The sequence below is a fragment of the Carlito syrichta genome, unplaced genomic scaffold, assembly GCF_000164805.1.
Source record: "Carlito syrichta isolate Samal-C Ts95f unplaced genomic scaffold, Tarsius_syrichta-2.0.1 Scaffold303572, whole genome shotgun sequence".
In the NCBI taxonomy this organism is placed as follows: Eukaryota; Metazoa; Chordata; class Mammalia; order Primates; family Tarsiidae; genus Carlito; species Carlito syrichta.
In genome coordinates, this window is record NW_007247668.1 from 173928 (window position 1) to 187599 (window position 13672).

Below are 13672 nucleotides of genomic sequence, written 5' to 3' on the forward strand. Positions count from 1 at the left end.
AAACGTCTAAAAATATATACTATGGCATAAACTTCTGCTTATTCATAACAGTTCTCACATTCATTGTATGTTCTTGTTTACATTCCAACTCCTTCCCCTGGTCATATGTTTATTAACTGAAAAAATATTATGTACATTGGGGTGCCCTGCATGAGATACTGAACCAAGCATTATGAGGTGCACGGAGCTTTGTCCTGCTACCAGGGAGCTCACCATCTAGAGTTGGAATTAAGACCCATGCAGAAGAACTGATGCATATGTGAATATTACCATAGGAGCTACAAAGTACTGTAGAATTTCATAGATGAAAAAGAGTATTGGGGGATCATTTCTAGCTGAGATTAAAGAGAAAAAAATATAACAAGAATTTTTTTGTTCACTTCTTTGTGCTTTAAGGAATTTACTCAGATTTCTGGGCTTCAGCTCTCTTGCTAGTAAATGGTAAAATGACAATCTGTACTCCATGACTCAGGCATCATCTTTGTAAAATGCCTTTGATTAAAGATGTCTAAATTCAAGTCTTGATTCTGTTCAAGAGCAGGCTGGTATTTGGCACACAAAGAATAGTTGTATCTGTCAGTATTGTCATGGCTTTTTTTTTAACCCCTCTGCAGGGTTTTAAGATTTATCTGAATTTTAGGGAGCAAATGCTTAAATAAAAATTCTTGTCATTTTCTCTTTTGTTAGCAAAGACAACTTAAAAAAAAACAAGACTCTTACTCTGCTGTCCAGGCTAGAGTGCAGTGGCGCAATCATAGCTCACTGCAGCCTTGAACTCCTAAGCTCAAGCAGTCTTCCCACCTCAGCCTCCCAAGTAGCTGTGACTACGGGCATGCACCACCATGCCCAGCTATTTTAATTTTTTTTTTTTTTAAGAGGATCTTGCTCTTTCCTAGGCTGGTCTTGAACCTCTGGGCTCAAGTGATCCTTCCATTTCAGCCTCTCAAAGTGCTGAGATTATAGGCATGAGCCACCATACCTGACTGAAAACAACTTTAAATGATTAATTCTGGTTGTTAGAAACGGAATTTGTAATGATTCTTACTGATAGGTAAACCCTCAAATTTGGGGTGGATTGCATTTCATTTCAAGTAGCTTACTGTGAATGTAAATCTCTAACTTTCTGACCTTGTTTGTAGAGTGGCAAACTGTTAAAAATAAGTTTGAGATAGGCATGAAAAATTAACATGTGGGAAATAAATGAGTATTACACTATATGTAGCAACAACTAAAGAAATTACTGAAATTCTAGAGGAGATACTTTAAAAAATTGAAATATAGCCTCTATTGACTTTTTAAAGTAAGGAAAGCTGACTTAGGACAAAAGAAAAGGAAAATGCCCTGGGAATGAAAGTTAAGTATTATAAGATGATTATAAGATGCCATTAAAGGGACGTTGTAGAATTTCCTTTTCTGGAAATGTTTTAAAAAACAAGGCATATCTGCATTTCTCAGGGGAAGTGTTGAAGTTCAGTCCAGCCCAGAGGCAAGAAGATTAACTGGATTATGCCTGTGTGGTCTCTTGAGTCACTGGAAGAGCCCTTGAATGCAGTAAATATTCCACATTGTGTTGGCTGAAACTATTGTTTCATAACTGTTCATTTGAAACTTGGTTATTATAAGACCAGAGTGAATGTTTTTATAAGTAACAATTGAATTTGCATCTGGTATTGATAGTGTAAGTTGTATACATCATATACACCTGAAACCATTTAAGAAATGTTAAAGTATATGTAGTGTTGAAACTATTCAGAGCATAATGTAGTATTTTTTGATGTAAAAAGTGCCTGCTTCCTTGTAAGATGTCAGTGCTATTAATAATTTAATAAGTAATTATAAAGCAGCTACTATGAGTATTGCAATTTTTGAAGATATGGTCCTGACCTTCAAGAAACTTAGTCGGCCAGTCTCGGTGGTTCAACCTGTAATCCCAGCACTTTGGGAGGCCGAGGTGAGTGAATTGCCTGACCCCAAGGGTTTGAGACCCACCTGGGCAACTTAGCGAGACCTCATCTCTACAATAAATCAAAAAATTAGCCAGGCATGGTAGTGCGCACCTGTAGTTCCAGCTACTTGTAAGGCTGAGGTGGAAGGATCGCTGGAGCCCAGTAGGTCGAGGCTGCGGTGGCTGGGAGCGGCCGCTGCACTCCCGTCTGAGTGACAGAGTGAGACTCCAACTCAAAAAAAAAGAAACTTAGTCTACAAGTGAAGATAAAACATATATACAGATCATATACATGATAAGTGAAAATTAGAATAACTGAGATAGGAACCATAAAAAAGAACTAAATATTGTTGTGAAGTTTCAGAGAAAGGAAAGATAATTCCTTTGAATTTAACCAAAAAATGCTTCCTGGAAGAAAAGTGTATTGTACAGGGCCTTAAGGAGTATGATGTATTTTGAAAGATGGAATGAAAAGGAAAACAAGCACAGAGATGAACTTATACTTAGTAATTCTGAGGTAAGGTCAAGTTCCACTGGAGCATGAGGAACTTGGAGTTAATAGGCTAGAAAGGGCCTTATGGTGAACAGTCTTAAATGCCAGAACAAAAAACATAGGTTCCATTTGCTCAACACTTAAGGTCTCTTGGAAATGATTAAGCATTAAAAGATCCTGTCTATGGGAGGTTTGTAATTTGCTATTTGGGCCACAAGAGAAGAAAGGCAATAACAAGGAGACCAGGAAAGTAGATGCTGAGCTATCTGGGTGAGTTTGCTAAGGAATATACTGAGAAACAGTAGTTTCTATGTATATTAATAGGTGTTGCTCAAAAAAGGGTCTTCTCACACAATTGGGGAAATAAAAAGTTAAACAATTAAATGGGTTTCTTTATTAGAGACCTTTCAGAACCTTTAATATTGAGAATTGCATTGAGAATTTCAAATAAGGTAAAATGTGTACCATTTCCAACATGATTTAATCTTTCCTTTATGGACCATATCATGAAACTACTGTTCCTTGGAACATGCTTTGGGGAACATTGCTTGATGCATGTATTAATGGCTGGATCGTAGGAGGAGGTAATATGTATGAAAAAAACAGTGGTTAAATGGGAGTGCTTATGAAGGAAGCATAAGTCATTTGTATATGATAGGAATACAAAAGCAATATGGATAATTAATGCTTGCAAGAGTGAGCTATTGAGTTAATAACAGCACTTGGCCAGATATTGCATACCGAAAAAAAGAGAGAAAGGAGTCCAGGGTGGAAATATGGGGTATTTTGAGCTTCAGCTATGCTAGAAATGATATCATGGAAAATTAGAAGGGACTGGTTTAAATGAACATTAATCACTTTAATATTACTTGGGAAACTGAGGGAGATACAGCTGTAAGATTTCGGTGGATGCTGAAACTGTGGACTTGGGAGAAAAGTCATTGATTTTTCTCCTTAAATGTATTGTTTTAGAAATCTGCTTAAGATAGCTACTTACTTGAATTATAGATAAATAGTAACTTTCATATTCTACTTACTTATATGCAGAAAGCAAACCACACATATAGTCAAAAGAAGTTGCATGGTTAACAGAAGCATCAAACCTGAAGTGATTTTTAAAGTCAAACAGAAGTTTTATTCTTCTCATCTTCATCAGTGTCTTTTTTCTCAGTCTGATTTACTCATATGAAGTTCATTATTTTTAATTTTAATATTTTATTCTTTTCAGGTATTTGCCTTTGATTATTGCTTTTGGTCCATGGATGAATCTAACACTACAAAATACGCTGGTAAGTTGACTCTCTCTGTCTGTCTGCACCTGACAGTTGAACTTCTGTCCTCGTCTTTGTTTTTTTTTTGAGTTGGAGTCTCACTCTGTTGCCCAGACTGGAGTGCAGTGGCCACTCCCCGCCACTGCAGCCTTGACCTACTGGGCTCCGGCGATCCTTCAGCCTCAGCCTTCCAAGTAGCTGGAATTACAGGCATGCGCTACCACGCCTGGCTGATTTTTTGTAGAGATGAGGTCTCGCTGCCCAGGCGGGTCTCGAACCCACGGGCTCAGGCAGTCCACTCACCTCAGCCTCCCAAAGGCGCGGGATTACAGGCTGAGCCACCGAGCCCGGCTTGTCCTCGTCTTTCATCATGACTGTTTGAGAGTTCTCCTTGGAGTTGATTTCTAGTTTTGTTCAAATGTGGTTTGAGAAGGTGCTTGTTATGGTTTTGATCTTTTTTTTTTTTTTTTTGAGTTAGAGTCTCACTCTGTCGCCCAGACTGGAGTGCAGTGGCACGCTCCCGGCCACCGCAGCTTTGACCTGCTGGGCTCCGGCAATTCTTCCGCCTCAGCCTTCCAAGTAGCTGGAACTACAGGTGCTTGCTACCACGCCCGGCTAATTTTTTGATTTATTGTCGAGATGAGGTCTCACCAAGTTGCCCAGGCGGGTCTCGGACCCAGGTATTCAGGCAATCCACTCACCTCAGCCTCCTAAAGCGCGGGATTACAGGCTGAGCCACTGAGCCCGGCTGGTTTTGATTATTTTTAAATTTATTGAGACTTGATTTGTGGCCTGTCATATGGTCTATCTTGGAGAATTCCAGGTGCCAAAGAGAAGAATGTATATTCTGTAGTTTTGTGGTGAAATGTTCTGTAGATGTCTGTTAGGTCTATTTGCTCTACGGTCCAGTTTAACTCTAATGTTTCTTTGTTGACTTTCTGCCTTGATGATCTCTCTGTTGTTGTCAGTGGGATGTTGAAGTCTCCCACTGTTATTGTATTGCTATCTATCTTTTTTCTTAGGTCTAGTAGAATTTCTTTTGTAGTCTACAGCCATACTACCCTGAACACACCTGATCTCATCTGATCTCAGAAGCTAAGTAGGGTCAGGCGTGCTTAGTACTTGTATGGGAGAATGTGTTTTGTAAAGCTGGGAGCTCTGGTGTTAGGTACATATATATTTAAAATTATTATATCTTAGCAAATTGATTCTCTTATCATTATATATAACCTTCTTAGTCTTTTTTTCATTGTTGTTAATTTAAAGTCAGTTTTATCTAATATGAGAATGACTACTCTTATTTTTGGTTTTCATTTGCGTGGAATTTTTCTTCCATTCCTTTACTTTGAGTCTGTGGGAGTCTTTGTGTGTTAAGTGGGTTTCTTGAAGGCAGCAGATATTTGGATTTTTTAAATCAGTTCTGCCAATCTATTTGTATTCAGGGTTAGTAATGATATATAAGGTCCTATTTCATTCGTAGTGCTGATTATTACCTGGTTGCTTTTCTCTCTTTCTCTCTCTCTCTCTCTGTTGTGTTGGTGTTCTATAAGCCCTGTAAACTTTATGATTTCCAGTGTTTTTCTATAATTTCCAGTGTGGGGTTTTTGTTTTTTTTGAGTCAAGGTTTCACTCTGTTGGCCAGGGTTGAGGGTAGTGGCGTGCTCACAACTGCAGCTAAAGCAATCCTTCCTCCTCAGCCTCCCAAATAGCTGTGACTATAGGTATGCACCACCATACCCAGCTAAATTTTTAATTTTTGTAAAGACAAGATCCCGCTATGTTGAGTAGCCTCGTTTTGAACTCCTGAGTTCAAGCAATCCCCTGCATCAGCCTCCCAAAATGCTGAGATTACAGGCATGAGCCACTGTGCCCAGGCTTCAACCTTTTTTTCAGTATTTAGAAAGGAGTTCAATATTTAGAACTCCTTTGAGTATTTCTTGTAGAGCTGATCTAGTAGTGACAAATACTCTTAGTATTTGCTTATCTGAGAAAGATTATTTCTCCTTCATTTATGAAATTTAGTTTTGTGAGATATAGAATTCTTGACTGACAGTTACTCTGTTGAGAAGGTGGAAGATAGGACCCAGTCCCTTCTGACTTGTAGGATTTCTGCTGATGTCTATTTGTCTGATAGGTTTACCTTTATTTGTTATTTGATGCTTTTGTCTCACTGTTTTTAAATTCTTTCCTTCACATTAACTTTGCATAACTTGATGACTATATGCCTTAGCGATAACCTTTTTGCAATGAATCTTCCAGAAGTTCTTTGGACTTCTTGTATCTGGATGTTTAAATCTCTGAGAAGGCCAGGAGATGTTTTCCTCAATTATTCCTTCAAATAGGTTTTCCAAACCTGTTGCTTTCCCTTCTTCCTCAGGAACACTTATGATTCTTAGGTTTGGTTGTTTTACATGATCCCACTTTTCTTAGAGACTTTGCTCTAATCTCTTGACTCTTTTTTGTTGTTGTTGTTGTTGTTGTCTAACTGGGTTACTTCAAAAGTCTTGTCTTCAAGTTCTTAGACTCTTTTTTTAAAATTTTTATTTTAACCTTTCTGGAGAATTTTTTATTCATGTCCCGAATAATTTTTTTCTCTTAGATCTCATGGAGCAATTTTATAATCAACCCTTTGAATTCTGTCTCTCCCCCTGCCACATCTGGAGGCTGCTCATGGTTTATGATGGTGATCTGACAAAGTCTGCCTAGTTTCAACTGAGGCTGATCAATTTTGCTCTTTTTTGCCCACTGTGTAGGTCCTGTCGCTTCTCTGGTGAGCCATAGAATGTACTGTTGGTCTCATTCCTCTCTGAGTACTGAGGCACTTTCTGTTTAGGTTCACTCCCCGAGAGTGACTTTCACTAGCTGCTTCTCATTGGTTGTCTTGCTCCCTCTTCCCCTGACCATTGCATCTATTCTCTTTAATTTCTTCAGTGTGTTGTTTTTCCCATGTAATTCACATCCATTCTTTCCAATTCTACCACATGGGTTTGCTGTCAATAAGATTTGGTTTCAGAATCTGGCTTAGACTTGCAAAACCTTGGACAGCTCCTTCCTTCCAACTTCTTTATTTCAAGTTTTTCACCTGTAAAGAAAGGTATTAGTGTCTTCAGTGATGTTCTAAGGATTCTATTCAAGACAATGGGGGCACCATCTCAAGCTAAATGGTAGCTGTTGTGATGATCACATGAGAAATAGGTTTCATTTGTCATGCCTTTCCTTGTCATTAACTTGCAGCCAACACCTGCTCTTTTTATGTTGGCAAAGCACAGATGCTGTTGGTTTGCCTATCAGATCCTGAATGACCCAAGCAATCAGTGGTCATATGAACTAAAACTACATGTTTGTCAGGGAAATGTTGCCTTCTAGCCCCACATTTTGCTAGTGTTTTGTCTTGAGGCATTTTATCATCCCATGCATCGTCATTCCACTAACACAAATAATTGCTGTTTTATTATTTATGATCATAGGTGAATCTTAGGCCTTCCTAGGAATCAACAACAACTGCTTTAGCTCAAGAGGGAAGCATTTGTTTTAGTGGAGGAAGTCTTTGCTTCCTTCCCTTCTGATAGTGTCCCCCATTTTCTTGGATATTTCATCTTTTTAAAATGTATTTTTAATTGAAAAATAAAAGATGCATGTATTTATCATGTACATTATGGTGTTTTGAGACATTGTAGAATGGCTAAATCAAGCTAATTAACATATATTACCTTATATACTCATAATTTTTAGTGGTGAGAACACTTACATCTACTCTTTTAGCAATTTTCTTTTTTTTTTCATCTTTACATTTTTTGTTTTAAAATTGTGCGGTACAATTCAGGGTTAGGTATACAAATATTCATTGTGCAGGTACCCTTGTTGATGAGGTGTACCCCGCCCTTCCCCAGGCAGTTTCCCACTACTGCTGATCCTACCTCCCCACTGCCCCACGTTCCCGCAGTTTCCACTATTGTCAATTATTTTCCGATAGTATTACGATAGTTGTTCAAGGTCCACTTATGAGTGAGAACATGTGATACTCAGTTCATTGTTTCTGTGAAAGATCACTCAGTATTACAGACTCTAAGTCTATCCAGGTTCCTGCAGAGTTCATGATTTTGTTCTTTTTTGTGGCTGTGTAATATTCCATTGTGTATATCCAGTCCTCTTTTGATGGGCAGCACGGTTGGTTCCATGTTCTTGCTATTGTGAACTACGCTGCGATAATCATACATATGCAGGTATCTTTTTTATAGAGTGATTTGAGTTCTGCAGGGTATATTCCCAGTAGGGGTATTGCGGGGTCATTGTTATTAACTGTAGTTACCATACTGAACAATAACTCCCTTGAAGTAGATATTTTATCTTAATAGTGTGTTTTCTCCTTATTTCCACTTATAAGATTATAGAATGACTTTTTTATTTAGTTAAAAACAAAAACACAGAAAGACATAGATCTTTAAATATTTGGAGATAAAAAGAGTCTATTGCTTATAAGAAATTAGGTCGGGTGTGGTGGCTTATGCCTATAATCCTAGCACTTTGGGAGGCTGAGACAAGAGAATTCCTTGAGCCCAGGAGTTGAAGACATAGTGAAGACATATGCAACATAGTGAGACTTCGTCTCTATGAAAATCAAAAAATTAGCCAAGTGTGGTGGCTCACAACGGTAGTCCTGGCTACTTGGGCAGCCATGATGCCACTGCACTCCAGCCTGGGCGACAAAGTGAGACTCTGACTCAAGAAAAAAAAAAGAGGTTACTTGCTTATAGGAAATTAATTATTTCCTTTTCCTTATAAAGCAAACTTTTTGAGGAATTATTTGATAGATAATTTTTTCAAAGGCTAACAATCTTGAACTAGGAAAATTTCTTTCTGCTAACATTGGATAAATTAGCCTTTCCAAACAGCATTCCTGCAACTTTAGCATTGCATTTATTAAAGTGAATAAGTCATTCTTAATGTTGGTTAAAATTAATTTGTCTTTTTATCAGCCCTTTGGGACTTTATATAATAAATTCTAGAGAGTCTGGGACAATCTGTCTTAACTGTCAGCACTATATGTGTTTTTGTGCTGGGTGTGTGCTTTCAGATTTAAATAAACACCAAAAGTAGAACATTTCCTACCATTGCAGAGACAAATGGGTACACATGCTATGCCTGTACAAATCCCAGTTTCTATCCTGTTAAGTTGATGTTATTCAAGATGCAGCCAGATGTATCTTCTTAAACTGGAGCTCTTATGCAATTCTCAAATACTTGTTCTAGGATTCCTCATCACCTGCCAAATAAAGTCTATACTCCTTGGGCTACATTTAAGGTTCTTTATCATATAGCCCTAGTCTACCTTCTCTATACTCTGTTCTAGGACTCCCCACTACTCATTCTGTGCCTTAACCCAATGTCAATTGTTGGTTGCTCTCATATAACCCAAGAAACCAAAAAGTCTCAGAAAAATTCCTTGAGTATTCATGAAACTTCTACTGTGTATAAATCCCAGGGAGATTTTGAGAAACCCAAAAATAAGTTGGAAAGCAAAACAAATGCATATCAAACAACATTTTGAGATAATATTCAAACTCTAAATTTTATAGCTTTTAAATGTTATGCAAGGAGAGACAAAATCTAGAAAGGCTGAAGTTGTTTGGGAAGCCATCAGAGAGGAAATGGGACTGAAACTAGGCATAAAAGTTAAGCCCAAGGGGAGAAAAAGTATTTGAGGTAATGCATATATTAAATAGACTGATTTAGTGATTCCACAATGTATGCATATATTGAAGCATCCTGTAACACCATAGATATTTACAATCTTATTTATCAATTAAAGAAAAAAAGCTTAGTATAGAGTTTAGTCAAAGGGGAGCCTAGAAGGCATCTAAACAATAGGAAGCAACATGGGATCAAGGAGAGAGCGTGAGCTTTTATGTCAGACAGGTTTGAATCTCAGCACCTCTGCTTTGGTTCTCTTGGACAATTTCTTTCTTTCTTTCTTCCTCCCTTCCTTCCTTCCCTTCCTTCCTTTCTTCCCTTCCTTCCTTCCTTCCTTTTTCTTTCTTTCTTCCTTCTTTTCTTTCCTTCCTTCCTTCCTTCCTTCCTTCCTTCCTTCCTTCCTTCCTTCTTTCTTTCTTTCTTTCTTTCTTTCTTTCTTTCCCTCCCTCCCTCCCTCCCTCCCTCCCTCCATCCCTCCCTTCTTTTCTTTCTTAAATAGAGACAAGGCCTTGCTATGTTGTTCAGGCTGGTCTTGAACTCCTGGCCCCAAACAGTACTCCTGCCTTGGCCTCCCATAAGTACTGGGATTGCAGGTGTGAGCCACCATGCCCAAACTTTTGGACAATTTCTTGAATTTTTCTGAATTAAACTTTGTTTCCTATAAAATGGAAATGATAATGCCTTTGTCATATGGTTGTTGTAAGGGTTGAATAATTCACTTTATGTACTGATTCATGGAAGGTGCCCATAAATTTATGATACTTAATTTGACATTTCTATAGGGGAAGATACCCAAGTGTGATGTTCTGAGCAGAAAGTGCATCTTAGAGGGACACCATGAGAGACTTATTTGTACATGTTTGATGAGGCCAAATAATAGGAAATTCAAAAAAACTAAGAAGTTTAGACTGATGTGGTGAAAATAGGGGTTATTGAAGTGATGTGGTTAAAATAATGCTTAAGGAAGATGGTTTTTCTCTTTCTTTTCCATATCTTCTGGAATCACATTCTTCATTATTGTCCACAGGGAATACTCTAGCCTTCTGTAATATATATCTCTCATGCCCCTGCATATAGGACAAACTTTTTTTCTTAACCAGAAATAACTTTATTAAGTAAGTACAGATGATGAAAGTCAATGGTAAAACTTAAGATTTCTGAAGTTCTTTATTACAAATAGTATGTTCAGATATACTTAAAAAGATACAAATGATTTTTAAACATACTGTTAGCCTAAGATGTACTAAATTTTAGGTTGTATGATAGTGTTGAAGACCACGTTCCAATTAGCCCTAAAATAGGGTTTTCCTGGCTCATAGTGCAATGTCAATTTACAAAATTGGGTGGGTATTTTCTTATTCTTTAAAAATCCCCATTATTGTACAAATACTGTGAGACTTCTCCCCCTTAACTAAAAGTAAAAGTCTTGCTACTATTCTCTCAAGTTTTCATTCATTATAATAATCTGTCTAGTAAACACATTACCAGTAGATTAGTTGATTGGTTTTCATGCTAACTTGATTTCCTTTCTTGCATTAAGAAAAAGCAATTCTTTCTTAATTGTGAATAGAATTAAGATAGAAGCATTCATTCTTTGGTGGGAAATAGGGGAAATGGAGAAGGGGAAGCACATATTTCCTGAAACCGACCTATTTGTCAGGCTTGATGAATAATGGCATCATTGATACTGAATCAGGGCTCTCAAAGCAGCTCTCAAAACTAGGAGTTAGCGTGGGTGGGTGGGGGGAGAGAGAAAACACAGATTGAGAGAGCAGCAAAGAGAAGCAAAGGCTTTAAGTTTCCTGTGATGTGTCAAAATGAAATGTTAAATTCTCAATTATGATTTGCTGTTTATTAAAATCTACAGCGAGAGCCTCCACTCTCAGGTGTTTCTATTTAGAAGCACGTATTCTCTAGTAGGGATAATGGGTTGGTTGGAGCAGTTGAAGAATGTAGGCTTTTAGTCACACTGGGTTCAAATCCTTTCTCTACTACTTTCATCTGTAAAGCTGGAGGAGTTACTGAATCTCACTATGCCTTTGTTTCCTCATATGGTAAATAAGAATAATGATATTTCTGGTCTCATAGGACTGATTTGAGGACTAAATGATCTGTTTGTATAAAGTACCTGCTGTGAGGGAAGCACTCCTTTCATATTTATCATCATTTTTGTGATTGTCTCATTGTGACAGTAATCTGGGTAGTAGCATCAGCACTTTGGAAAGAAAATGCATTATACTGGGATTTATGAGACCTGGTTGTGCTACAAGCTGCTTCTTCGGGCAAATAACCTCTGTGGGTCTCTGTTTCTCAACTGTGAAAGTAGGAGATATGGCCTGGAATGATCTCAGATCCCCTCCAGCTCTCTGATAAAACATGAATCAGCCATTTTATGTGGGCTGCACAGCTGTTCCAGTGGACTTTTCAGAGGCAAATTAAAGGCTTGTTTGTCAAGCTATTTGCATTACATTGAGTTATGCTTGGAAGCATTTTAAATATATTATCTCTTTCTCCTATTACTTTTAGGGTAGGTCCTATTACCTTTAGGGTAGGTAGTTATATTAATATTTATCTGGCAGGTTATTCTGAGTTTGAAGCAAAAATAACCATGCTAGATCTAACAACAACAACAAAAACCAGAATTAGACACCTAAAGCATGGCATCTCTGCATAAACTCATATCTTTCTCCAAACCTCATGTATACATGCACATATACATAGACCCACATTTCAGATTATAAGGTTATTATATGATATTCAATACTGATAAACTTGAGAGCTGTATTTGTAAATGTTTAAATCACTGCTAATTGCAATTAAAGCATTCTTGACACTGAGTCAATGCATTTTTTAAAAATCATTTCCTAAAATGTGCCATGTTAGTAGATAACAGTGACTTCCAGCAACCTGAGTTTTTGTTTTCTTCCTAGCTCTCTATAAACCTTCATACAAAAATAAAAACCAGCTTGGTAGTTGTGTATCTGAGGGTCGGTGTGAATGGGAACATTCCCTGGGCTGTGAGATTCTAAAGAGTTGACTTAGAAATGATGTAACAGTTCTTGCCATATAGCATGTTGCTTAAATTTGCTGAAGCCATGTGTTTTCAGGCATTGTTAATACTCTGCAACTCAGGAGAAAGGTTGTATACCTGACTCTTACTCTGCTAGCATTGCTTTCTACTCTGAGTGGACAGATGAGTACCTCCAATCCAGGGGCTAATGCTGTGGAAAGAGCAACTATGTTTGATTCTCTTCCCGTGGTGGGTGATTTTATATGCTCAGAGGTAGAAATGATTTCTGCTTCACTTTTCTTAACCAAAGCAGAATCATGAGACCAAACATTTGTGCATCAAAATTTACATTCTAAAAGCCAACGGTAGCCAAAATAGAATCAATTTTTTAGCAGAGTTCCACAATATCAATTTACTCTAGCATATGGTATTGGTTCATTAATTTACTGTTCAAGAGCTCTGTTTGAATGAAAGTCCTATTTCTAGTAATTAAAAGCACAAGCTCTGAAATCATACTTCTTGGGCTCAGATCCTAGCTCTGCCACTTCCCAGCTAGGTGACAGTAGGCAATAATGACAGCACCTTTTATAAATTTCATGAGATTGAAATGAGATTAAGTATATGAAGCATTCAGCAAATGCCTTACATGGAAGAAATGCTTGGTAATTGTTAGCTATTAAGCTTAAACCATAAAAGTTTTCCCTATAGTTAAAATAAATGCTAGTAGTTGGCTATTTGAAAAGGTGGTTAAAGTAGGAATTTCTTATAAATGATGCTTGCCATCTTGAAAAACATTTATGAACAAATCTAAATGCCAAGTCCTCCTAAAGTTTTAAAAATTTTATTTTACTCTTCTGTAAATTGTCTCACTCATACCTGATTTGACAAAATTTCTTTGAGTAACAGCTTTATTAAGTTGTTCAACTTAGAGTTTTCTTAGAATCAGCAATGCTTTTTTTCCTGTGTTTGCTATATTAGATTACATAATTACATAAAGTACAACGGACATAAAACCAGTTTAGGAGCAAACACAACTGACCCTTTGTAAGAGCATAACTCAGCTGGTGGGGAGTCCAGAGAATAGCCTACCAGCTGGGGTGATTTAGCATGCAATGGGCATGCATTGGTGTAGTTTATAGATGGAAGAGATAATGTTGGTTAATTCAGAGAACTGGACACATGGAAGTCAGTTAAAAATTTATCTTATAAGCCGGGCTCGGTGGCTCAGCCTGTAATCCCGCGCCTTTGGGAGGCTGAGGTGA

General features: G+C 37.6%; 1 protein-coding gene across 1 annotated transcript in view; it reads left to right on the top strand.

The window, feature by feature from the left end:
• Positions 1–13672, top strand: part of KIF13A (kinesin family member 13A) — a gene marked incomplete at its 5' end in the record, with an annotated part of 226880 nt that overhangs the window by 101287 nt on the left and 111921 nt on the right. Inside the window, one exon of the mRNA XM_021712662.1 lies at positions 3667–3727. Within this exon, the coding sequence (XP_021568337.1) occupies positions 3667–3727 (61 nt within the window). The remainder of the gene's footprint in view (positions 1–3666; positions 3728–13672) is intronic.